This window comes from Orbicella faveolata, unplaced genomic scaffold, assembly GCF_042242905.1.
Source record: "Orbicella faveolata isolate gen_17 unplaced genomic scaffold, um_ofav_v1 contig_3, whole genome shotgun sequence".
In the NCBI taxonomy this organism is placed as follows: Eukaryota; Metazoa; Cnidaria; class Anthozoa; order Scleractinia; family Merulinidae; genus Orbicella; species Orbicella faveolata.
The window spans coordinates 8,362,501-8,386,363 of record NW_028301558.1 but is presented as its reverse complement, the minus strand read 5'-3'; the positions used below and the strand labels follow the sequence as shown (position 1 = coordinate 8,386,363).

Below are 23,863 nucleotides of genomic sequence, written 5' to 3'. Positions count from 1 at the left end.
TGGGATACTCGATAGAAACACGGAGAACATGTTTTCTATTTCTTTTAGAAAACACCGCGACGGAAAAAAGGAAAACAACTTGTTAACTTTGATATAAAAGTTGATATATAACCGTGTGAATACATACAAGATACGGACGACATCTTGAACTATGCAGAAAATACAGTAGATTTACAAAACGTAAATAGACATATTTTGTGCCAGTGGCAGACGACATAGTAAAAAATGAGGAAACCATTAAGATGGATTTCTGAGCGACCACATATGTCTACATGCATCCTCTTACTTAAAAGAGTGCGGACTCACGTATGCAAACCCTTTGAATTCTTCTTAACGTTCAAACTTCTCCAATTTCTTTAGCCATGAACTCTCTTATTTTCACTAAGCACAGTATGTATATCGTAAAAATCACTAGTAAGCTAACATATAAATATTCTCAATGAAGTTTCCTTTAGAACATAAACTTTATAGCTTTGTACAAGACACATTTGTATAGATTTTACAATGCAGTATCTGCAACAAAAATATTAAAAAACAAAAATCGACGATATCGACCAATATTCCAATGCACTGAAAATTGCAAGAAAAAAAAAATTGATTTGTATTCCCCTGAATCATGCAATTTAATCGGTTGTTCGATAGAGAAGTCCGCGTTATTTTCATTTAGACTGCTTGCTCTTCTATCCTCTAGGTCGCCAGTGTACTCAGACAGTTTCATGTCTCCTTTTCTATGTCAAAAATCGATAGTAAGAACCCCGTTTATCAAGCTTGTCGAGTACGTTGTAGAAATGTTGGCAGTGTTATGCGCTTTGTTTACATACCTCCCCCGCCACAACAAAATTGTCATCTCTGTAACAAAACATTCGCAAAAGAATATATCCCACAAAACCAACAGCAATACAGTGTATTAATCAACTAAATAGTGAATTTATCTGAAAAATATGTTAAAATATCTATAGACATGAATAATAGAGGAATGCAATTTACTTCATACTACAATACACAATTTCCAAAGAAACGTCTTGACCATGTTGAAATAAGACTGAAGACTTTTCAGAAACAGTAGCTCTTAAGAAAACAGACAGCCTGCTTTCGTTCAACCATGTTCTCTCCCCTGAGCAAGAAACCTTGGCAACTACTTTCATCTCCCTGAGTACGACATCATAGTTAAAGCTGGCTTTCAACAGCGAATAAGCATAAGCAGACTCAGGAAGGTGTTGCTAACTGGCGCTTTCTGTTGCAAAATTTCCCAACAAAAGGCGCTTCTTAACAGCACGTTACTAAGTCTGCGTACATTTATGTCGCTTACGCTTATGCTTATGAGGAAGTAAAAATCAGCCTCAAAATTCCAACAGAAATATTCTATATCACGATCCACTTGAAGCATGCACAGAAATTATACCCAAAAGCAAGCAGAGGCCGGCTTAATGATAGTGTTCAAGTATCATGAGACGAATCTTTGTTAAAGTAGCTCAGTCACGGTTTGCGCATATTGAAAAGTTTAGCCTCAAGTTTTCAAATTCGTCGTTTGTAATCCGTGTCAATCTTCTCCATCCTTAGCCATCCTTGTTCCTTTATGGTTTATCATTACCTGTTTGGTGTTTTTCAATCCTACTAAACTGTTCTTTTCAGGTTTCCTACCATTTAAAGGTAATTTTGTATGTGGCCAAAATAACTCAAATACCGTGACTAAGCCCCTTCAACGACGTTTGACTCATTAGCATAAGAGCTTCTGTCTCTGATATCAACTCTGAATGTTGAAATTACATGACACTATCAAATGTTCCAAGACATTTAAGTCCAATATATTAAATATGCTTTGCAAAACCTCAAATTTGTCAACAACAGCGCACGTTTCCCGCCCACAGTTTTTCAGTTTTTGAAAGCTAATATCCCCTGCAATGTTACACGCAGATAGCTAAGAATTCGACGACTACTAAGTTTCACAAGCTCTCTAACTTTGTTGTCTATTCGTATCTAGTATAAATGTACCAGCGTTCTATCACAAATGCCGTTCTCTGATTGGCTACGCTACTCACTCTCTATTCTGTGATAGTGTGTAGCGTAGCAGTGTAACCTTGTTAACAAAATGACGGCCCCTTCTTAGCGTTTTCGAAGCGTCTGTGAAGTGGATTTTGATAAAAAGTTTTGAACGACTGGTAGATTTATACTAAAACAATCAGATTATTCGCTCTCGATTTCCATGCGTGATAGAAATCTCGAGCTCATAATCTAATTGTTTAATAGCATTATGGCTTCTCCACACAAAGTCGTATGCTGATGAGCCAAAACGTAACCAATAACGTCAGCAGAGATACGCGTTAAAGGTTAACCTCAAATCTAAGATTATTACCTACAGATTGAATGTGCCTGTTCTCTCAGGCAAGAAACGACAAAACTATTTACACGTTTCAAGTTAATGAAATATTTAACACTTTGCAAGAAAGTGAATGACATTTAGAATGGACCAAACACATAGCATCTCTGATATCAATAAAAAAATCCTTGTTAGATCAGGTCTAAAACTGACAAATGTGGTTGGAAAAAGCACTGATTGTTCACCATTTATACCAGGAAACTCGCTGCGCGGTTTAGAAATTTTCCGGTCAGGCAAACCCAAATTAGTGTTACCACTTACATTCCAACCAAAATTGTAGAATGTTTGGTAAGTAGTAAACAACCACTGTCTCTGGCTAATTTACACAGACTTGAACAGTTCATGAATAGTACTAGTCAATCAGGGCACAGTGCAAGCACTAGCCAGTACTGAAAACCTGTTAAATCAGTTCTGCATCAAGACTTATAGGGTACTTTAGTAGCTGGCAAACCCTCACGAAAAGCTCGGGTCAATCAGCGTACGAACGCAACATGATTCCGATCAAGAAACGTACATATAACCACTGGTGATCTTATGAAGCAGTACTGAGAAGTACCGAAGTTCCTCGGAGTAATCAACGCAGTCTTACAATCGACGTGGGACTTTTTGTGCAGTTGGGGGATCGTCTCCCACTGGCCTTTTGGCAGTTACTACCTTTGTGTCCTTAATAACGGACTGCAGCAACGAAGATTTCAATCGGATATAGAGCTCTATGTGCTTCATTCCTTTGATGTGTAAGTTCTTGGCGGTCAGTGTGTTAAAATGGCACTGGCAAAGTTTACAGTAGAAGTTTGCTGTCCCACTTCCATGGACCCGTACAACGTATTCTGTGCCAACAGCATCTTTGGGTTGGGACGACAGAATAGCTTCTCCCATTTCACGATAACGCTCCGATTCAGACTGAACACTTTTCTCTCCTTCTTGCTCTGGATTCTGCTCTTTCTTTTCAACCGATTTCACAGATGAAGCAGACGAACTGCCCCGTTGAGGAATTTCCACTTTGTTCACAGCCTGTCTTCTCATCTGGGCAAGGCGTTCACTAACTAGCTTTGTCCCTGTGCCACCATTACCTTCCAAGGGCTTCGCTTTCTTGAGAATGGACTTGAGTGGCTTGGTGTCTACAACTTTGTTCTCACTAGGAGCAACTGATAAGTCTTTGGACTCGTTCTTTGCTGGTAAGGGCTCTTCACGATAAACAGGTTCCATCTCCTCTTGCTCCTGCTGCTGCTGCTGCTGCTGCTGCTGCTGCTGCTGCTGCTGCTGCTGCTGCTGCTGCTGAGGTTCAACATGATGGCCCTCTCCTTGGGGAGGAACAGTCTCCATATAATATTCCTCTGGTGCCAACTGTTGATCATACCCTTCAACTGCATTGTAACCCTCTTGCAGCAACATCTCAGTACCCTCAACAGTATAGCCCTGTTCAGTACCCTCAGGAGCATAACCCTGTTCACCAGCTTCAAACTCATTACCTTGGGTGTACTCAGTGCCCCATTCTGCCTCAGTTCCTTGGTAACCTTCTTGGTATTCCTCCTGCCATTGCCCTTCTGCTTCACCCTGATACCACCCCTCTTCGGTCTGGTATACGGCAGTCTCATCATACTGTTGCCACTCTCCACCTTCCTCAGAATACTGATATTGATACTCCCCCTCAGCCTCAGCATAAACAGCACCCTGACCTGCATCCAAAACCTCTCCTTCGGCTCCACCCTCTATGTACTCTCCTTGGTAGTCCTGTGTCTCCTGGTAAGCCTCTCCTTCCACAGGGTAATAGAGTCCATCCTCTCCAAGGTAATACTCTCCTTCATAACCAGCACCAGCTTCTCCTTCTGCACCTTCCTGAGGGTATTCACCTTCGTACCACTCTTCATACTCTTCTTGATCACCAGTCTGCCACTCTTCTTGAGGATAGGAGTAGTACTCTTGTTCATATCCTTCACCCTCTGCTCCCTCTTCGTAATAGTAGGTGTTAGGATCACCTCCTTCCCCTTGCTCAGTAGCCCATTCCTGGTTAACATTTTCACTCTCTTGATACGAACTGCCAAAGTTCTGCTCGTCAACAGCACTTTCAGTCTGAAATTCGTTAGCAAATTTGGCTGTCTCCCAATCAACATTTCCAGACTCACTTTCCATAGATGCTGACAAATCAGAGTAGTGAGCACTGCTGATGCTGTCATTTTGTCCTTCTTTGCTCAAAGATGGATGATCAAACTGTTGCTCTTTGGGATGTGGTTTTCTCACATTCTGTTGAATGCTTCTTCCCGATAACACTTCTGGTTCTTTTGGTAGAGGTATGGAAATTAAATTTTGCGATTTCCGACTGTTTCCACGCCCTGTGTCTTTCCCTCTCTTGGCATAATGCACCGAAATACTGTTGGTATCAAAAGCTCCAGCTGAAGAGAACTCCACAATTCTTTCATCGTGAGGAGCTTGCAATGATCTGGATCTTTCATCGTTGCCTGAAAATTCATCTTGCCCAGATATGCTACTATAGAATGACTCGTCATCCGAGTCTCCACTAAAGCTGTCATACTTTCTTTTCTTAGCCTTTTTCTTTGCTTTCTTGGACTTCACTTTCTCCTTTTTCTTTTGCTTTCCAGTAGGCGACCTGGAGGATCTTTTCCCTGAGTCAAGAGGTTTTTCCTCGCCTTTGACTTTCTTCTTGTCCTTCTTTGTGTCCTTCGTTGTATCAGGCATCTTTTCCTGTCGATCAATTGTTATTTTAAGCGTATCAATCTTCATCTTCGAACCTGATTTCTCATCGCTTTTACCGCCTTTGGTCTTCCTTTCGTTCACGATCTTCACTTCTCTCACGGGAGAATCTCTCTCTTTCTTTATTAACTTGGGCGACTCTTTACGTTTATCGCTTTTTAAAATCACTTCTCTGACATTGTCAGTCTTTTTCTTTACATCTTTCTTAACTTCTTTAAAATTTTTGTCTTTCTGTTCTTTAACAGCAAGTAAATCCTTAGATGAACTTTGTTTGTCTTTCGGTTTTCCAGGTTTGGACTTGTCCTTGACGTCCGTTTTTGAGACTTCAGTCGCCGTTTTCAGCTCCCAATTACCCTTAGAGACATCTCTCTTTTTCTCTTCAACGTTCTTCACAGATTTCTGCTCCAACTGCTTTTCCATGCTTTTAATGTCAGATTTTAATTTATCTACATCCTTTGCTGAATTCTTCTCTTTCTCCTCCCTACTCGATGTCTTAGTTTTGTGCTTTTTCTTTCTGCCTCCATCTCTATCACCCTTCCCTGACAATCCATCAAGACTCACACTGCGCCAACTGCGGCAAGTACTACAGCTGTGACTGCTACATGTGCTGCAAAAACTGCTGCTTCTACTTCTGCTCCCTCTTTCTTTTCTCCTTGGACTTCTACTTCTTCTGTCTCGTCTGGGACTAATGGGAGACCTGGATGATTTTCGGTACTTGTTGTCGACAGGACTACGAGATTTGCTTCTTCGGAAGATGTTCCTGACTGTGGCGCCTACTGGTGGCTGGGAAACACCTCTTCCTCTACCACGAAAAACAAATCCTCTTCCTCTAATAGTCACGATACCTCTACCTCTACCACCAGACCCAACACCTCTTCCTCTGAAACCCCTTCCTCTGCCTCGTGGATTAAACAGTCCACCTCTACCACGGTTGTTGTTATTCATATTTCCCCTACCTCGTCCACGTCCTTGAGGTTGAGTGGTTGTCGAACTATCTTTTTCCTTGGATTTTCTCGTGTTAGTACTGTCCAAACCTGACCAATTCTGGGTTGTGAATTTGCCTTTACTGGGTGGTATGACCTCTCGCTTCGAGCTGCTGCTACTCATCCCAACCTCTTTTTTGCTGTCAGATCTCTCGGAACTTCTGCTACGCGACCTTGAATCTTGCATGTTTCTTGGAAAATAACCACTCTTTTTAGGAAGAAGAGGAGGGTCATTGTTCTTTTCTACTCCAGGTTTCTGAACATTTTTATTGATTGGCGTTCGAAGATTCCTTGGTAAAAATCCTGATGGAAACAGGGGCTTTGGCCCTGGTTTCTGGGAACTTAATGTGGAACCTTTGGATTGGCTGCTCACGGTTAAGCTTGGCGTTGTGGTACTAGTTTTTGAGGTTTGATGTCTTTGATCTCTTTGGTCACGTATTGAGTCAGAGGATTTAGGCCACATGTTGTCTCTCTTGGATTCTCCATCGAATAGTGGACCTAGTAAAAATAAATTTGCCATCCGTAAGTGTAGTACATACAGGTCATCTTCACACCAAGGCTGTTGTAATTTAAACAACTCTTAGAGAAACATTGAGGACAGCATCTCGAAAAGACATCACACTTTTCACATGTAGCATGCACATAAGCCAAAGAGAAGACAAACCCAGCACATACCATTTGATATAAGAAAGTGGCATTAAACCTATTGTGTAGTTCCAGAATATATCCATCCCCCTTTATAGCTCATAGCCCTTCCCATCTGGATTTTCCAATTACTCCTTCCCTGCAACATGGAAATATTTCCATCTCTCACTGAAGTGAAAACAAAAGTTACTAAGTTCTCAAAGATGCCAAAGTTACTATTAAGGTCATTCCACTGAAATAGAACCTGCACTGAGATTTTTGTGAAACTTTGCCTATTGATTGTTTATATTATAGGAACTTAAATTTTGAAATAAAAATGAGGGGTCCCCATGTTCGTTTAGGAGCAACAGCACCTTGTTTATACCCATATAAATCCTTATAATAGCATCATGATTGTAGTCGTGATTGCTTGCTAAATTCACGTTTCCGACAATTGCTTTTTGTCCTACACTGAGAATTGGTCCATATTTATTTTACACAGAGAAATTTATTACTCAATTCAAAACAACAGAAAAAAATGATAGGTCGCCATACTCGTTTGCGAGAAAATGACGATTTATCTCTATGGCGAGGTCCAGCTGTAAACAAAAAGCCGCCATTTTTTAATGCGCGCGCGCTAATCACGCGTGAAATTATGCGCAGTAGGGATGCGCAATGCAATACCGGGGAATGACCTTAAGCATTTTTATATATTTTATGTTATACTGGTACCAGTGGTCCTGGACCACAAAAAATTCCAAAATTTATATTTTGGGGTAATTGCAGTATATGCTAAACGTACATAGTTTTTCTTAGGACTATCTTTAGAAGTTCCGTTTTTTTCCCACAAATGTTCCAGTAGGGCAAACCGAAAGAAGTATTTAACCTTACCACCGGACTGAGATTTCTGCAATTTTCGGCTCAGTAACAAGTGCATCTAGATTCAGGAACAAGATGCTGTTGTTCTCAGTTGTGCTCGTTGTGATCATTTGCAATGCGGGCTTCAGTGTTTGTTAACATTAGCCCTGAACAAAGCCTAGTGAGGATTGCTTAGATTCTACGTTTCACTTTTTCCTCTGCCTTAGAACTTGATGTACTGCTAGTCAAAAAACAACTAGACCCACTAACCTAAAGGAATGTTGAGACCTAGCAGAGCAGACTTGGCAGCATCATGTCGTGCTTGCTTCTTGTTTATGCAATGTTTCATGGCGGTAAATGTTTGTCCCTTCACAAAAACCTGCATTCCAATGCTTCCATGCACACCAGAAGCTTCGTCATATTTAGGTAGGGTTAATCGGTTTTTCTGGCAATATTGATTTAAGATGCTTACAAAGTCAACAAAATGGTCTGGAAAGGAAACAGAAAAAATGAATTACAATCACAGCAATATTTTTTTCGGGGTCTGATTTTAATTGAGCACATACAGCATTAACTATTTCATCGGACATCACTAGGAACACAGCTAGCCAAATAGCTGAAACATTTTGTGGAATATTAACGAATAAACCTCTTTGTCTAGATAGAGTTTTTGTTTACTTGGTTCTGCTTTAGAAATCATGGATTTTTTTTAATGTCACTTTTTTCAGTGTTTTAGCGTAAATGATATGAATGAAAGACTATTAGTAGTTCATGTAGTGTCATTGTATATTGGTGGTAGTTCTGGAAAGAACAGTTGCTGGTGACTAAAGTTTCGATCACCTGAGAAGCAGCCACCCTTACAGCCGAGTAAAAAGTGTTTGTCAGTCAAAGGTGTTAGAAATCTGATTCATTGTAAATGATCAGTCAGTTTATTCAGATGGTAATGGCTGAAAGACTCTCGTTAAATTTGTCAACAGTAATTGGTCAGTTCTAGTAAGATTCAATCCATCTGTTGGTAGTCAGTTAAGTCAATAATTGAGGTAATTACGTCATTCTGCTTGATGTTTCTCCATCAGTTTTGTTTAGTAAAGTAAAGTTGTGTAGTTTGTAAAGTGGTCATGGTTGCTAACATCCGTTGAGAGACATTTGTTTTAATGGTGTACCAGCTTTCCAGAGGCAGTCAAAGAAAATCTTTTGTAGTGTACTGTATGCATTAGGCGGGGTCTCAGTCAATTCTGTGATTTCTTAAGTTAAAGATGTTTATCAAAGTTACTTGAAAACACGTTTAATAGAGTATCAGCGATTTTGAATTCAGCTTCATTAGAACCTTTACATGACACATGGCACCTAAATCCTCAAAGTATTCTGTCTGGAAAGATGATTTGAGCATGTAACAGGAAAAGGAAAGCAAGCTTAATGTTAAACACAAGATCCTCACCTCTAGAATTTTCTGGCGTTTTTCACCCCACCTTCCTTTCCTTATCCTACCTCTCTGGCATTTTCAAGTCCTTCCATGGGGAGGAGGATATTTTCCGGAACTACACACTATTTCTTCAATAATTTTGTTCAGCTTATTTCATTCATCATCTAACAAATATTACTCTCAACCATCTACTAAGCTGTTGCAATCTAGCTACAACAAATAGTTATATACAAGCACCTTCTTCCTTCTCTTGGCGATCTGATGAAAATCCAAAAAATGGCTTCCCAAGCTCAAAGCCAGTTTTGTACTTTTGACTTGATTTTTGTGCAAGCTCTGTTAATGGAAGGTCCCTCAGAGCATCGCTGCTCAATCTTGATTTCCCAAGATTGGATGGCTCTCCATATGGGTCCAATGACAGGCCTATATCTGCGTCATTTACACTGTCATGTTTGTCCATCCTATATCTAGAGTCCCTGTTGTCCACGTCTTTGCTTAAGTCCCTAAAAAAATCGAAATCATAGTCAACAAGAAAGTAGACATGTTGTGACATGATGGGGGCAGTAAAAGAAAACAACCTTTCAAGACCGATTAATTACTAATTTGGAAGTAGAAAACGAAAATGCACCTTGAGGCATATCAATAACATACTTTGTTGAACACTCCAGTTGTCTCATTACAAAGAGACAGTGACTTAATGCTGTCCATGATTCAGTGAGTAATTCCACATCTAAAATACACTTGATTTTATGACAAATCCCACAAAAAATCTATAACCAGTCAGATCTCGGTAGATCTGTGACTATTGCAAAACAGTCGTTTCCCATAACATTTCTGACATGCTCCATACCTTTGCCCATCACCTAAGCTTCCTCTTCTATCCTGCTTACTAGACCTGTACCTGGTTCTTGAGTAGTCTCTGGAGTCTCTGCTGTCTCTGTCCTTTGAACTGTCACTGTAGTTCCCTTTCTTTCCTTTCTGATGGTCCTCATCTCTGTAATCTCTGCCAAAGCCAGAATCAAAGTAGTCCCGGCTATCACTCAGTGGTTTCAAAGGAAGAGAAACGAGAGTTCCCTGACTTGACATGGTAAACATGTCACTAGATGATGACTTTCCAAGACTATCATTGTTTCTTTTACGATCTCGTTTGCCATCATAGTCTTTGCTGTCATATCTATTCCTGTCTGGCATACTTGAATCATCGTCATACCACTTACTCTTTTGGAAAGTCTGTTGTAGCACATTTCTCAGATCATCACCATCCTCATTTCTGCTACCAGATTTAGAGTTTGCACTGCGACTGCGTTTACACTGTGGGTCATCTCGATCCTTCTTGTAGGAAGATGACTTCTCATCGAAAGGGCTATAACTTCGTTTCTCTCTTCGCTGCTGGTCTTTACTGTCTCTAAAATCCATCCCTTTAGAATAGGAACCACTCTGTGAGTTGTATGCATCTTCTGAAAACTCATCTATAATTGGGCCTCTGTTTCTGTCTCTTGAATAACTGTCATCACGCCCTCTCCCAAACAGTGATGGGTCATCTTTGGCATCTTGAGACTGAACTGCTCTTGAGATTTCTTCCTGTAGACTCTTAAGAACACCATCTCTCCTTAAGTCACGTGCCCCTCCTGGTATGGTCTCCTTCCCTTTGTCAAACATCTGAAAAGTATTGAAGTTAGGTTCATTTTCCTGAAAAATATTTCAAATCAATTAGAATTTTTCATTATTTAACAAAAATAGCCAAAAAAAAACACATTTGTCCAACACCTCGGGTACCCAACATATGTAGCTTACTACTCACTGTAAATCTTGCTTTGCATGAGATCTTGGGATAAGGCGGAAAAAGAATGAGCCTTGAGAGAACTATCTAAACTATTTTCGCTCTTAATTTTTTGGAAGGGGAACTTGATGAAATATAATCCATTTCTTAAACCTTGAAGTTGATTGTAAACTGCAGCAGTAATAAACAATTATTGGATGAGGTTTTTGTGATATCCGGAATAATCAAGGTCTAGGTAGGGGTTATCAGCCAAAGCTGAAGGCTGAGGTTGATAACCCTTACGGAGACCTTGATTATTCTGGATATCACAAAAACCGAATCTAATAATTGTTTTATTATACATTGAATGAAAAAAATGGAAGTCATGCTTTTGCTTCTTTACTGACGGCAAGCAACACAAAGTGCGCGAACTTGACATGATTACCCATGACCTTGAGTGGCCTTGACATGATTATTGTATAATCTGCAGAGATGATGTACAAGCGCTGATTTCAAAAATTCACTGTACATGTGTATGCTTTCGACCAATCAGAAAAGAGATAGTGAGTTCAATGTATAATAATAAAGATTATTAGATTTTTGTGTGGAGCATCAGAAAATTTTTGCCAGCCAAGCTGTATTTTGGCACACCCATAGTGGAATCAAAATACACCTAACAAATAAATACAAGTTGTGATACTACATCTTAAATCTTCAGGTGAGAGACTCATAACCCAACTATTCAAACTAGACATCTAGCTTTGGATAATCTGATTAAAATTTTGTCACACAGAGTCAGGGGGGATGAACACAGATAGCAATAATGTGGTTGATAGTTGATGTTATTTGAACTTAAACTGAGTTGAATTTCATGTTATTAATTTTACTATAGTGTTACCTTCCACTCAAGGAGCAGATACATGAACAGTATGCCTAAGTAAGGTACCTTTTCACCATTCAAAATGCTGCTCTAAACTGGTAAGACACCAGCTTCAGGACTGCACTTGGAATCACAATTTTCGTTTTGTTTTAATCTAGATTGTGCATCTCGCATGTTTATGTCTACTAGACCAACCAAGACCTACGTGCACTTGTTTACTTTTGTTACACCAATCAAATTTTCTCAATCCATTTGTTTGTCATTTGCTTACTGTTTGCACATAATCATTTCAAGGTCAAACAAAAATATTTGCTCCAAAAAAATTATAAGATCATAGATGCTACATTACTAATGGACAGGTGATTTGTAAGAGCCAAAATAAATTCAGCTAGCTGACAGATTACCTCTTTGTCTCTATACAAAAACAGTCTCACACAGTCTGATACAAACGTCAAAGTGACTTTAGGAGAGCAAGGAACATTGCAAACTGTTTTTCTTAACTCAATCGGATTTGGGTTTCCATCAGACTATGTAAGCATGTTTTCTATTTCTAACATGTGTGGCAAATTACATTTCCAAACAATTGCCTGTTGATGTATATACAAAGTGGTCTATGTCTAGAGTGCAGAAAGTACCTTAAGCCACAAGATGTTAAAGTAATATAACCTATATTTGCCATTCCAGTTTAGAGCACAATTCCAGAGAATTGTGAAGCCTTTGGGGAAGTTTGAATTGAACAAAAGAAGTCAAAGGTTGCTCAAATAATGACCATGTTCTCAACTGGCTCATTAACATGAGCTCTGGCAAACAGCATGATATCCTTCCATAGTAATCTAAACAGCATCTAAAAACCCTGCAACGAGAAAAATATTAAATTTGAGTCTGTACTGTACATAAGACTTGGTAGCAAGTTAATACAAGACAAAAGCAATAATAATAGAGTCTAAAATAATGTTGTAAAGCAGTTTTCTATACCGGTACTCAGCATACTTAACAGTTCAAACATTGGCCAAAAACTGGCTTTTAAATTGCCATCAATTGCAGCTAAAACATTTTGAACAATGCAAGTTGTACTGTCAGAGTCACTTGCTTCATACAGACCACTCAGTTCCCATTGATTTTAAACAAGCCATGATTGGTGATACTGTTGATGCTCAGTTCACCAATTGTGCAATAGTGTTTGAAGGGGAAGAAGCACGAATATTAAATACAGTTATATATAAACTGATCTGTGAAATATCTACACAGCATTTAGTAAATGCTGTATTTGCATCATGTTAAGCTACACACTTACAAAAGTTAATTACAACCAACCAAAGTACTGTTCAAGCAAACTACTCAAAGAACTGACATTGTTTCTCATTCCAAACTCGATAAACTACTATTTCATTCACCTTTAGCAGAAATACATCTTGAGAACAATACCTCCACACCCGTGGTTCTGCCTCTAGTAGTGTTAAGCTGGCATTGTGTTGCCCAGTCTCCATTGTTCAGTGCTTCATATCAATGGAAAAAGTTTTTCAAAACAGCAGTTAAAAAACGTGTCAAAACTCTAGGCAGCAACAAAATTTTCACCAGTGATCTGCATGGTCCCTTCAGTATATTGCACTTGTGTATGTCTTCTCTCCAGAGCAAAAGCATGGATGGATTCTTCACTTCCCAACTTGAGATCTCCCTTCCTAATAACATTATGCCTTCAACCAGTCATCATTGATTTGATTCATTACAAATGGATTTTGCATGCCATTAGCACACAGACAAGCACATGCACATTCACAACGTTATGACATTTCTTTCAAGCGAAGCTCACAAGGCAAATAAAATAATGGTTGTTTGCTTGGTAGTTGGCATACAGTTGACTGCAATAATATACTGTAATTGACAGAAGTTAAAATTCTGCTTTGAGATATTTTCATTTGAATGAACAAGAACACGTCTTTAGAGAATTCTGCGTACTGTATGCAACACAGTCTATAGTTTGAGATCAAAGTCTATTTTGTTGTTAAATGGATCCAACATTTCACTGCAAAATGGAAAGAATTATATAATAATAATTATACTGGTAGTTCACTTTTGGATAAATAGAGTTCCCTCAAAATTTCTCAAAAGTCAGTTAGGGCTATAATCCACCCACCCCTTCGAATATTTACTCTAATGGCCATCCATATTGCATGAAAAAGATTAAAGTTGGGCACATCTTTTAATTGCATTTTTGCAATATTCATAGCATACTAAGAACCAAGTGGACCAAGTTTTAGAAAATTTTCAAAATCTTGAGTTTGCTGTTTCAGATAAATCACATCAACAAGGTTGGTTCACATTATGATACTAATATTTTTATAATCCCTTCCAATGATGCCATGACAGGTATAATAATTTGTACTTAATTTTCTTTTGCCTTTGGTTATCAAGAGCTCATCAGGAATTTTGATTGGACATGTAACTGAGGTAAGCTTAATTAAGAGACTGGGGGGTTCCATTGTTTCTGATGCTAAAGTAAATGTGTAAAGCCATTTAATTTAATGGAATGCATCTTATGTTTCTGAATATGTAAAAGGAATGAAAACCAAAGCCACAGGATTGTCACGGTGTTTTGAAGTAGATGGCATTATTACCGGTATTGGACTTAGTGGCTGATAATGCCAGTTGAATAGCAAGCAGAGTGGCCAACAGAGATCATGAAGTGCTTTTGATAACCCTGAAGCCAGACTGGGAAAATGCGGTTCCCCCTTACACATACAGGGCATGGAAAAAATTCACATCCCGTCATTCTGGACAACTGAAGTAGATTTTCTAGTTGAGCAGGTAACTTTCCCTTCTCACTTGCCCAATGGGCAAGCACCCTGGCAAACTGTTTGCAATCCACTTAAGAAATGGGGAAAGTGAGAAAGTGCCCCAGACAAGACCTGTTTCAGTGTTGCTTCGTTAAGGGACAGACTGGAATGAAAAGTATTCTATGCCGTCATTAACAGAAGCATGTAACAACTTTTATGAAACAGCATACTATAAACACTGTGATTACATGTTCCAGAAAATATCCATACCCACCAAAGAAAGTTTTTGGCTTGAACATCCCACACCCCTAGAAATTCCAGTCTAGCTTAATACTTTCAGTTTGCAAATTTTTCCATTTGAGAGCCCCAACCTCTCCGAATTTCAACCAACCTTCCTTCCTTCACATTACTATCTTAAACAGAGAAAACCACTTATTTTGCATTTTCATTTCATAAATGAAACTGAAATGTTCCTTCCCTCATTTCCTTAATAAACACATTCATGGATGTGTGAAAACTGCCCCTCTTTTCTACAACTCCACAGAAGCATGAGTTAAATCTTTTTAATTACCAGTTATTTTAAACTAGTAATAGTTCTCACTAATGAGCACTGTCCCTGCTTTTTTCTTTGCCTATTGAACACGTCTAAACATTACGTATGAACTAGAATTTTTATTTCTGTTGAAGTTAAGATGATGCCTGATCTCATTGTTATTCTCAATTTCTTGTTTCTGAAGGTAAAAATTCCTTATTTAATTGCTTATGTGAAGTGTTTCAGGTACCACTCAAAAATTTGGTTGTCTAGAACTTTGTTTTGCCTATGACTATCTAACAAGGTAATGGTGTACCAGTATTTTATTTACCTTATTACGTAAAGGAAACAGAAAATTACTGCTTCATGACCTGTTTCAAATACATCTACTCAAAAAGGTTTGGGAAACTGTAAACCCTTGCTGGTTTTGACAACCTTTCATTAGTTATACCTGTCCATCATGTTTGCATAAGACTTAGTTAACATGCATCATTTTAATTTCTTATATGTAAATGGAGGTTGTGTTAATTAAGATGTTGGGCACTTTTGGCATAAAAATGCCACTTGTTATATTTCAAAATACAGTAGAAGCTCTCATAAGCACATACCCTTGGGACGCAAAAAATGTCCATAACTGGAGCAGGCCACTTATGAGAATGGTTCTAGTAAGCAGCCATTAGAGATGTAAGGGATAGATGGCTGGCTTTTGGGAGCTTGCCCAGCTAACAATGTACACTGGGAATGCAAAAAAGACCACCCTATTACTGTAAATGATTTTGTTTTGTTTTCTGGCCTCAAACAATTCTGCAATAATACTGTACACTGTAGTACTAGGACTGGCCCTTAGTGATTTAAGAACAAATCCTAATTGCAAAAACATTAACATTAACAGTCTCACTGCAACAAAAGGCTGTGGTACAGTTAACCAAATTAATGTTTAAGCACTGTAAAATCATTGTGATGAACAGCAATGAGAAATATGGGTTATTGACCAAGCTTGTTAGGTCAAGACGGCTGGATATTGGCCAATTTTTTTTTCGGATGTTAATGGACCAAGATGGAGTCGAGGTCCATAAACTCGCAAAAAGAGAACGAGGCCAATATCAAGCCATCTTGACTGAACAAGTTTGGTCAAAAAAAGATTTATTACATGGCTTTCGAGGAAACTTTTCTTGTGGGACATGGCGTGTAGTCCCGAGCGGGCAAGATAGCTCCATCTTGCCTCTTGGGTAGCCAATCATAGCACAGGATTTGGTTCGTCTTGCCCACTCACAGAGCTAGCCATATAATAAGTTGATTTATTAAAATAAGATGAGGCTCATGGGATTTTGTTTGGAGTGTCCACTTATGGGCTAATAAAAACAAAGGAGAAATCTAGCATCCGCATCTGCTTACAGGAATGTCCACCTAAAGGACTGAGTGAATGCAGAGTTTTTATGGGAGTTCAAAAAGGCAGTCATAAGTTGGGCTGTCCACTTGTATATCACCTACCAAAATGTGCCTCAAAATATCAAGTACATTTTTGAATATAGCTTGTGTAATTGACACCCCTTGGTTACTTCTGTAAACAAATAACCAGGTTAAAAAGTTCCAGTTTTCATAGATGTTTATTACTTTTCTTTTTTGTTTGCTGGTTTTTGGTTCTTGTTTTTTTTTTTGGATCTGCAATGCTATTAACCTTGGGATGACCAATTGATAATCATTTGTGCTTTGATTGCATTTCAGAGTTTGGGTAGGTTATTGGAAGGGAGGATGTCCTGATGTGAATATTGTATATATTTTACTTTTGGTAAACTGAACATTGCGTTAAGTTCATATTGTTTTGCTACAGTAGTGCTAAAGTGCTATTGTTTTGCTACAGACAAGGCAGAGAAAATAACATGAGAAATACCAAAGATAACAGCAATAAGGTTAACTATGACAAAAACACACAAATTTTACGTTTTTAATGTGATTTTTAGGGGAGGGCAAGAGATTCACATGGCCAATATTTCAAGATCGGCAAGTTTTTTCTTTAGGTATCGGTGCAGTAGGAAGGAGCCTTCAGTAACTGTCCATTTCTAATAATAAAAAAGGTTTCACGTTATGACTTAACTCACCAAATTCTTGTTGTCCTTAGACCAAAACGGAGTGCTGTCTCGGCCGCCATCATCTCGACCGCTTTGATCTCTACTGCTGTCTGGTCGAGACTTGGCCGAGCTTGCACTGTATGAATTACGGTCTCTGGGTCTTCGAGTGACTGTGTAGTCGATAGTTTTCTTGCGGTTCATTATAGTGCTTGAAATGAAAAGGAAGCTCAACCTTAGACTAACATCAAACGGTTCAAGAAGAAAGCGAAAAAAATATAGCTAATCGTAGGTGTCGAGACTTACCTTGAAGAAGCAAGAATACACTTTTGAAGGCCGATTCTATTATTTCTCGCCTCAAAACAAAGTAGATACTACCGATGTGCTGTAAACACCTTAAAAGTAAGCCAATTGGCTACATTATAAACCTCCAAAAGAGAAAAAATCGCGATTTTACGACAGATTTCTCTTCAAGACAAACATAAATGCCTTGTGCACACTTGATTACCCACAATGCATTGGAAGAAAGACATCGGAGGAAAAATATCTCCCAAGTAGGGGAGGGAAGGAAACTTGCAGCGTCCTTTCCAGGGAGTAGAGGTTGTTTCTCTTTTTGGCTCGTCCACACTGTATGTTTACGGTCAGGCCTACCATCCACACTAAAATGCGTCACAAATTAAAACGGAGCTTTGCGAAAACTCTCTTCAAATTGGAGGAATTTGAAAACACCGGTTGAGGGTTTGACCCTGGAGGAAAATTATTTTGAAAACGGAGCTTTTCGGATGATGACGATACGACTACTGTTATATGGCCGTGTCCCGCAAGGACTGGGAACTACCAAATTCACGAACTTGGCCCACATAATAAAGTCAACAAACATCTTATTGACCGAGCTTGGTCGGTCTACTGTGTGATACTAAATTTTTCCGGAGTCTAATTTTTGCGATTTTCCACGATCGACAAAAAACGTTCCCGCAAAAAATTTACTCCACTGGCGAAATTATACATACAAACATCACAAGTATAATCTTGTTGCTGCTATCAGCCACACAAAAGCACGATGTAATTGTGGTAGAATGACACTGGTTACTGGATTAATGTGTTTTACATCTCCACATGTTGTTTCACTTGTCAATTGCACGCAGTTTAATGAAAATTGATTGCCATTAAACGCGACTTCCCGAAAATCCCAAAAATTAATACCCAGCAAGAAAAACCAGTCTTTTACAATCGCAAAAATTAGGTCCCGCAAAATACAAAAAAATCGTCGATTCACAAAAATTAACTCCCGCAAAAATTTAGTGCCACACGGTAGTCTATATGACAGGCTCGGCAGACCTCACCCATACAGACCCCGTCCTCCCTCCCCCTGCCCACAAAAGTAATGTCGACTGGGAGCTTATTTGTAGCCTGCAGTACAGGCAGATTAGCGGGCTCCAGCGCGATACACGAGCGCGCACGAAGCGCGAGGCGAGAAAAATCCCTCGCGCTTCGCGCTCGTGTATCGTGCTAGAGCCCGCTAATCCGCCTGCACTGTGGGCTACTTATTTGTGACTCATTTGTAATAGCACCGGCGCAGCCCCTTAGCTTACAATAAAACACTAGCATGATGGCATCTAATTTTGGATCCTACACTGTAAGTGAATGTTGTGGAGTTTACAAAACTGCGCGTGGTTTATCAAGTTTGTAATTGGACGCGTATTAAAATCGTGTCCAGAAATAATTGTGTCCATAGTAATTAGGAGTTAGTGAACCGATGATGTTTTGGTTTCTTTATGTAAAGTGACATCAGACTAGAACACTCGAATAAAAGACATCAGTAAGTTTTATTAGCACTAAATGTTTGACAGCTCATCCTTGAGGAATTTTCCCATGTTATGGATTAAAATACGGCAAACTGCTACATTACGGAGCCTGAAATTAGAAATTCCTCCAGCTGGAGTACATGCAAACACCTAAAAAAAATCCTAACAACACTTTTATACAATGTACCATGATGGAGTTAATCCATTTACCAAAGGATTAAAAGACGACCTAATATTTCCTCTATAAACAAATATCAAATTAAAGACAAAATGAACATTGTCAAGAGGCCGTCAGTATGGCCTTAAATAATTAAACTTGTCACAATGCCACCCTAATGTTCACATGTACAATTTAAGGTTCGAAAGGGAACATTCACATGACCGCACGAACTTCTTACATTATAAATACACAGGCCGGTTGACTCAAGATTTTTTCTCTTGTGCTCGCTTGATCATCTCCAAGTGATCTGCAGCTTGAAAGAACTTATCAAAGAAGATGTCGAGCTCCAAGCACCAGATGTGTAGTTGATCAGGCTGATCGACTTGACTGGGGTCAGCTGGAACTCCAAGACTTGGGCTTTGAACCTCGACTACAAAACAAAAAGACAAGGCAAGAAACAGAATTGATGATACATTCTCAAACTTATTAATTAGGAAAGAGTTTGCAGGCAAAACCTCGAGGAGCACGTAAAATAAAATTCTGCTCTCTTATTCTTACTTATTTTCGGAAGTACTGAACTTCACGATTATCACGTTTTAGAAAAAAACTCGCGAAAATCATTACTCGCGAAAAAAAAACAAAGAGCGCGAAATTAAAGACCAGAATATGCAAGAAAACAATACATGGTCTTTTATGGTCTGAGTCAAGGGCTTGGTGGTAGCTGTTCAATTTCTGTCCTTGAAAATATAGTCTTTACGGTCTCGTTTTCAACTAGTTAGCACTCCTCCTCCGATTTAATTCACTGTTATCTTCAGCTTGTAAATCTGCCAAAACGCATTTTGTATAGCCATCAAATTTTCCATTCGTCAGGGGAGGGGAGACGGGCATTTATAGAGGAAAAGGGTTTGTTTCAATAAGCATTGCCGAAGTGTTTAAAAATATTTTCTGGCCGCAGTGTTTTAGGCAGCGTCCACACTACACAGGAAGAATTTGAAAACGCAGTTTGATCTAACCGGTTAGGCCTACCGTCCACGCTAATCCGTCGCGAAAACGGAGCTTTTCGAAGTAGCTCTTCAAACCGCAGGAATTTGAAAACGCCGGATTTGCGTTTTAGTGTAGGCTCGATTAAAAGTTCTCGGGAAGCAATGTAGACCGGACACGAGACACCGGCAGAAATCGAGCTAGTTTTGGTGTGGACGAAAAACATTTTGAAAGCGGAGCTTTTCGAAAACGATGACGTCACGATGATCACGTGATTTCCCTGCCAGAGTTTTCCTCAAACACAAGTCCAAAATGATCAGTGATTGTTGCGTTTTCAAATTTCTCCGGCGTAGTGCGGACGGAAAACATTTGATGTGTTTTCAGAGTGAAACCTCCGTTTTCACATTTCTCCGGGGGTAGTGTGGACCGAGTCTTAGGTATTGGTGCCCACAAACTGGGGATGAGGAGACATGTTGCAGTGGGACTGAGTAATTGAGAGGAATTTCTGTATTTCTGAGAAATCTGATTACGTGATGAATTTGCCTGTAAACTTCAAACATACCCAGGTTGTCAGGTTCTCCTTCTTCAAATCCCACAGTTCCAGAAGACTGATTAGCAGCATTTGCACTAGAGTGAACTGATGGGATTCTTTTACTGCCTTCTTGTGAGTTTGGGAGAAGTTCAGTGCTTTTTGCTGTTGAGAGAACAAAAGAAACTACTGTGAGAAATATTCCCCAGATCACAATAAGTAAAACCTGAATATTACATTCAGTTATCATATATGTAATTCAGTGGACAAAATTAACTGACCAATGAAGAGAGGTTTCAGTAAGTGTTAGGTCTATGGTTCAGGCCATGGTTAGAATGAAATATCTGGTCATTATAGAGTGGCAGCCATAGAAGGCAGGTGGCTGTTGGTTGGTGGAGGTCTGCTTGCATTAACACAAACATTGGACCAGGATTGCCTGAAACACTTCAATGCCTTTCAAACTTAAAATCAAGGAGGCTATGCATATTACAAAAACGCTCTTAAACAAACAACATCAGCATGTTTATTTCGCACTTTCCTTTTGATTATCATTGTTAGCTTTACATTCTTCAGTCTTCTTTTTGCTTTCCGCACTTCTCTAATCATTTCATCAATAATAGAATAATGGATTCCTTATATAAATCCCACCAATTAATGTTTTTTCCTGTGACTGAAACTGACAATGGATGTGGATCATCCCCAGCATATATTTTAAAACTGTTTGCATTTACAGAAGGATCATTTCTCGTGTGCTGTTACTTTGAAAATTGTCTGGGTAGCATGCTGCAAATCGTCTCTCTTACCAGAGGCAGTATGCCTGGGAACAGGGGCCTCTCTGCTTTTTGTTGGTGATTCAGCTGATGGTGTGCGAGGAACCTTCGGCTCTGACGTCACAGACATGACTCTGGATACTCTGTCAGGTGACTCTGCACCTCCTGGGGTCTCAGTAGCTGAGTTTGCAGTTGGAAACTGATCTGTTATAGATTCAGATGAAGTCTGTTAGAAAGACAAGTCACAACACAAAAAAGAAAGGACTGTTTGCTTGTATTAACTCCACAGACTCAGACAAACATATCTTGGTGCTTTCCTCCTCTGCAAACCAAACTGAAGTGAAAATAATGTACAATGAAAAAAAAAATATAACATTCATGCTCAAGGGACTGGAAAATCAGGAGGTATGTGTCATCCTCATCTTTCTCAATTTCTGAGCAACAATAGGCTTTTTTCCCTCTCACCTTCATCTGGGCTGTCTATCCCTGGTTTTGACGTAGCTGGAGTGAAGCTTGCAGCACTTTGGGACCTGGAAGATGGAACTGGGGTTTCTTTCGGTGAGAGATGTCCTTTTAGAACTGCGTCTGTAACATAGACTGTAGCACAGTCAATAAGGGCTTCAAAAAACTCCAGGAAAGTCATCTCCAGCTCAAGATTACAGAAGTCCTCTTGCGCCAATTCTGGGTTATCCTTGGCAAGAATCTGCAGCACTTCCTTGGGACTCAAGTCTGAATTGATGAGACGGAAGTCACTGAGCACAAACACAAACTGTCTGGATTTAAATATCAGTTCATGTGGGTAGTGTGTGTTTGGAACGCACAAACCACAAAAAATGTCCCAGCTCTTAGACATGTACTTCACAGCTTCAATGGCTCTTTGGTCATCCATAAACAAGCTTCCACCAACTTTGCAAGGATTCTTCATGATGTTTTCTGTGATGAGCTGTGACACACACCACGGAAGAAGAGGTTCTTGGCCATGGTGGTCTTCGTTATAAAGATGGTATGCAATGATGATAATCGCATTCAAAAATTCTCGCATGAGAACCTCATGCTGTGGCTCATGAACATCATTCGTGTTATCTGGTGCAATAGTACGGTCCAACTCTGATATAGTAAAGCCATGATGATGGACTTTACAGTCCTTTAAGAAGCGCCAGAACTGAAGGCGACTCATGACAAAAGTGTTATCAACAGACTCCTGCCGACCAAGGCAAGAGTAGAAACTGTAAATCTTCTTCAGTTTGCTAACATGCCGTAGCATTACATGGGTGACCCGTTGGAGTTCATCATCCCGCTCATACAAATCAAGATCCCTCTCATCAAAAAGAAGATCAATACTCAAGTTAAGTGGATTTGCAGAATTTTCTAGGGTCATGAAAGGCGATGCAGATCGCACTGGGGTGCCAGGTCGAATTGGAAGCCCAGAGTTCATTATGTCAGGGGTCACCATGCCAGAGGGGTTAATTTCTGGAAAGTCCAACATGTGATCCAGTTCAAAAGTACCTGAAATTGAGAAGGGAAAACTGAAAAGAAGCTGTGGCTTGCTATCTTACTGAATCAATGAAGTCCTGAGTTTCACCTGGCGGTGAAGATAACCTACAGGCCAGAGTGTCATGATTTACTGGTGTTGAACTTTGATCTTTTTTTAAAGATACATTTAAACCAATCACAGCAAAGCTCTGCCATATTTGAACTGTGATCACATGGCCTGGCATGTGAAGACAGGACAAGGGAGTCAAATCAACCAATGCAAAGAAAGTTTTCACTTTGAAATCTTCGCCGTCTTATTAGGATCTCATAAGATCCTTTGAAGAATCAATAAAATCCTCATCATATCCCACAGCAATAAGGACAGCAATGAATCTTAGTGCAAAAGTTTGTGGAAAGATCTTAAAAAGTAAGATCTTGGTACGGTCGTTTAAAATCCCTTTGGGTCATTTATGGTTACTTGAAATATCCATGGTAGATCTTTTAGTTCGCCAGTTCTTTGAAGATCTTCAAAGAATGTGTAAGGTTCTTAATGAAAGGAAGGTAATCTAGTATATGCTATGTAGATAATCTACATGTAAATAAACACAGCATAAATCTCTATTTTATATGGTTCCAGGTTACTACACCCTTACCTTCAAATACCAAACCGTTCTTGAATATGTACTTGCCATGGCCATGCTTCATGTTGTTCATCCATTCGCCCACATACCTAGCACCTGTGGCATAGTAAAATGTTCCATGACCATGACGCAGTCCACTCACCCACTCCCCAACATAGTAATTACGCAGGGGGTACTGGGAGCCAGGAACACGCTTCAAATACCAGGAATGTTCTCCGCGGCCATGCTGAACACCATTCTCCCACTGCCCTTCATATCTCTCATTCTTGTCGTACCAGTGCATAGTTCCTGTACCATGCCTGACATTGTCCCTCCAATCTCCTTTGTATATATTCCCTGAGGCATACCTCCTCATGCCAAATCCATGCCTCTTGTTGTTCATCCAGTGTCCATCATAATATGACAAGCCTTCTTTGCCATAGCGCAGAACTCCTTCTCCACAGCGTCTGCCATATTTCCATTCTCCAGTGTATGAAGAAGGAATTGTTCCACAGGTGAATGTGCCTTGGCCATGTCTCAAGC

The 23,863-nt window shown here is 39.6% G+C and overlaps 2 protein-coding genes across 6 annotated transcripts in view; both read right to left on the bottom strand.

Annotated features, from left to right (window-relative positions):
* Positions 1-907: 907 nt before the first annotated feature.
* LOC110061241 (uncharacterized) lies at positions 908-17,493 on the bottom strand. Of its 4 annotated transcripts, none has more exons than XM_089297696.1 (6): positions 17,289-17,493; positions 17,016-17,193; positions 9,822-10,660; positions 9,212-9,474; positions 7,822-8,040; positions 908-6,567 (listed from the first exon to the last, which is right to left on the bottom strand). In XM_089297696.1, the coding sequence occupies exons 2-6, from the start codon at positions 17,184-17,186 to the stop codon at positions 2,963-2,965; spliced, it is 5,097 nt and encodes a 1,698-aa protein (XP_089153822.1). In that variant the 5' UTR covers positions 17,187-17,193; positions 17,289-17,493; the 3' UTR covers positions 908-2,962. The 4 variants fall into 4 exon arrangements, with proteins under 4 accessions (XP_089153822.1, XP_089153824.1, XP_089153823.1 ...); XM_089297698.1 differs by having other exon boundaries at positions 9,873-10,660; XM_089297697.1 differs by having other exon boundaries at positions 9,822-10,630.
* A 1,296-nt stretch (positions 17,494-18,789) lies between these two features.
* Positions 18,790-23,863, bottom strand: part of LOC110062368 (radial spoke head 10 homolog B-like) — a 5,565-nt gene continuing 491 nt past the window's right edge. The window contains exons 1-5 of one of the 2 annotated variants that reach the window (XM_020769245.2): positions 23,354-23,863; positions 21,693-22,733; positions 21,261-21,431; positions 20,491-20,622; positions 18,790-19,377 (exon numbers count right to left, since the gene is read on the bottom strand). The exon at positions 23,354-23,863 is cut by the window's right edge and continues 491 nt beyond it. In XM_020769245.2, coding sequence (XP_020624904.2) covers positions 19,211-19,377; positions 20,491-20,622; positions 21,261-21,431; positions 21,693-22,733; positions 23,354-23,863 — 2,021 coding nt within the window. In that variant the 3' untranslated portion in view covers positions 18,790-19,210. Of the gene's footprint in view, positions 19,378-19,408; positions 20,623-21,260; positions 21,432-21,692; positions 22,734-23,353 lie in introns of those variants that run through there. The other variant, XM_089297710.1, reaches the window with a different exon arrangement.

Excerpts from the sequence above, each read along its gene's own strand:
- LOC110061241 (XM_089297696.1), bottom strand. The coding sequence starts at position 17,186 with ATGAACCGCAAGAAAACTATCGACTACACAGTCACTCGAAGACCCAGA. Across the intron at positions 10,661-17,015 it reads CTAAGGACAACAAGAATTTG|GAAAATGAACCTAACTTCAA; the intron begins GTGAGTTAAGTC and ends AATATTTTTCAG. Across the intron at positions 6,568-7,821 it reads AGGTCTCAACATTCCTTTAG|GTCCACTATTCGATGGAGAA; the intron begins GTTAGTGGGTCT and ends TATTTTTACTAG.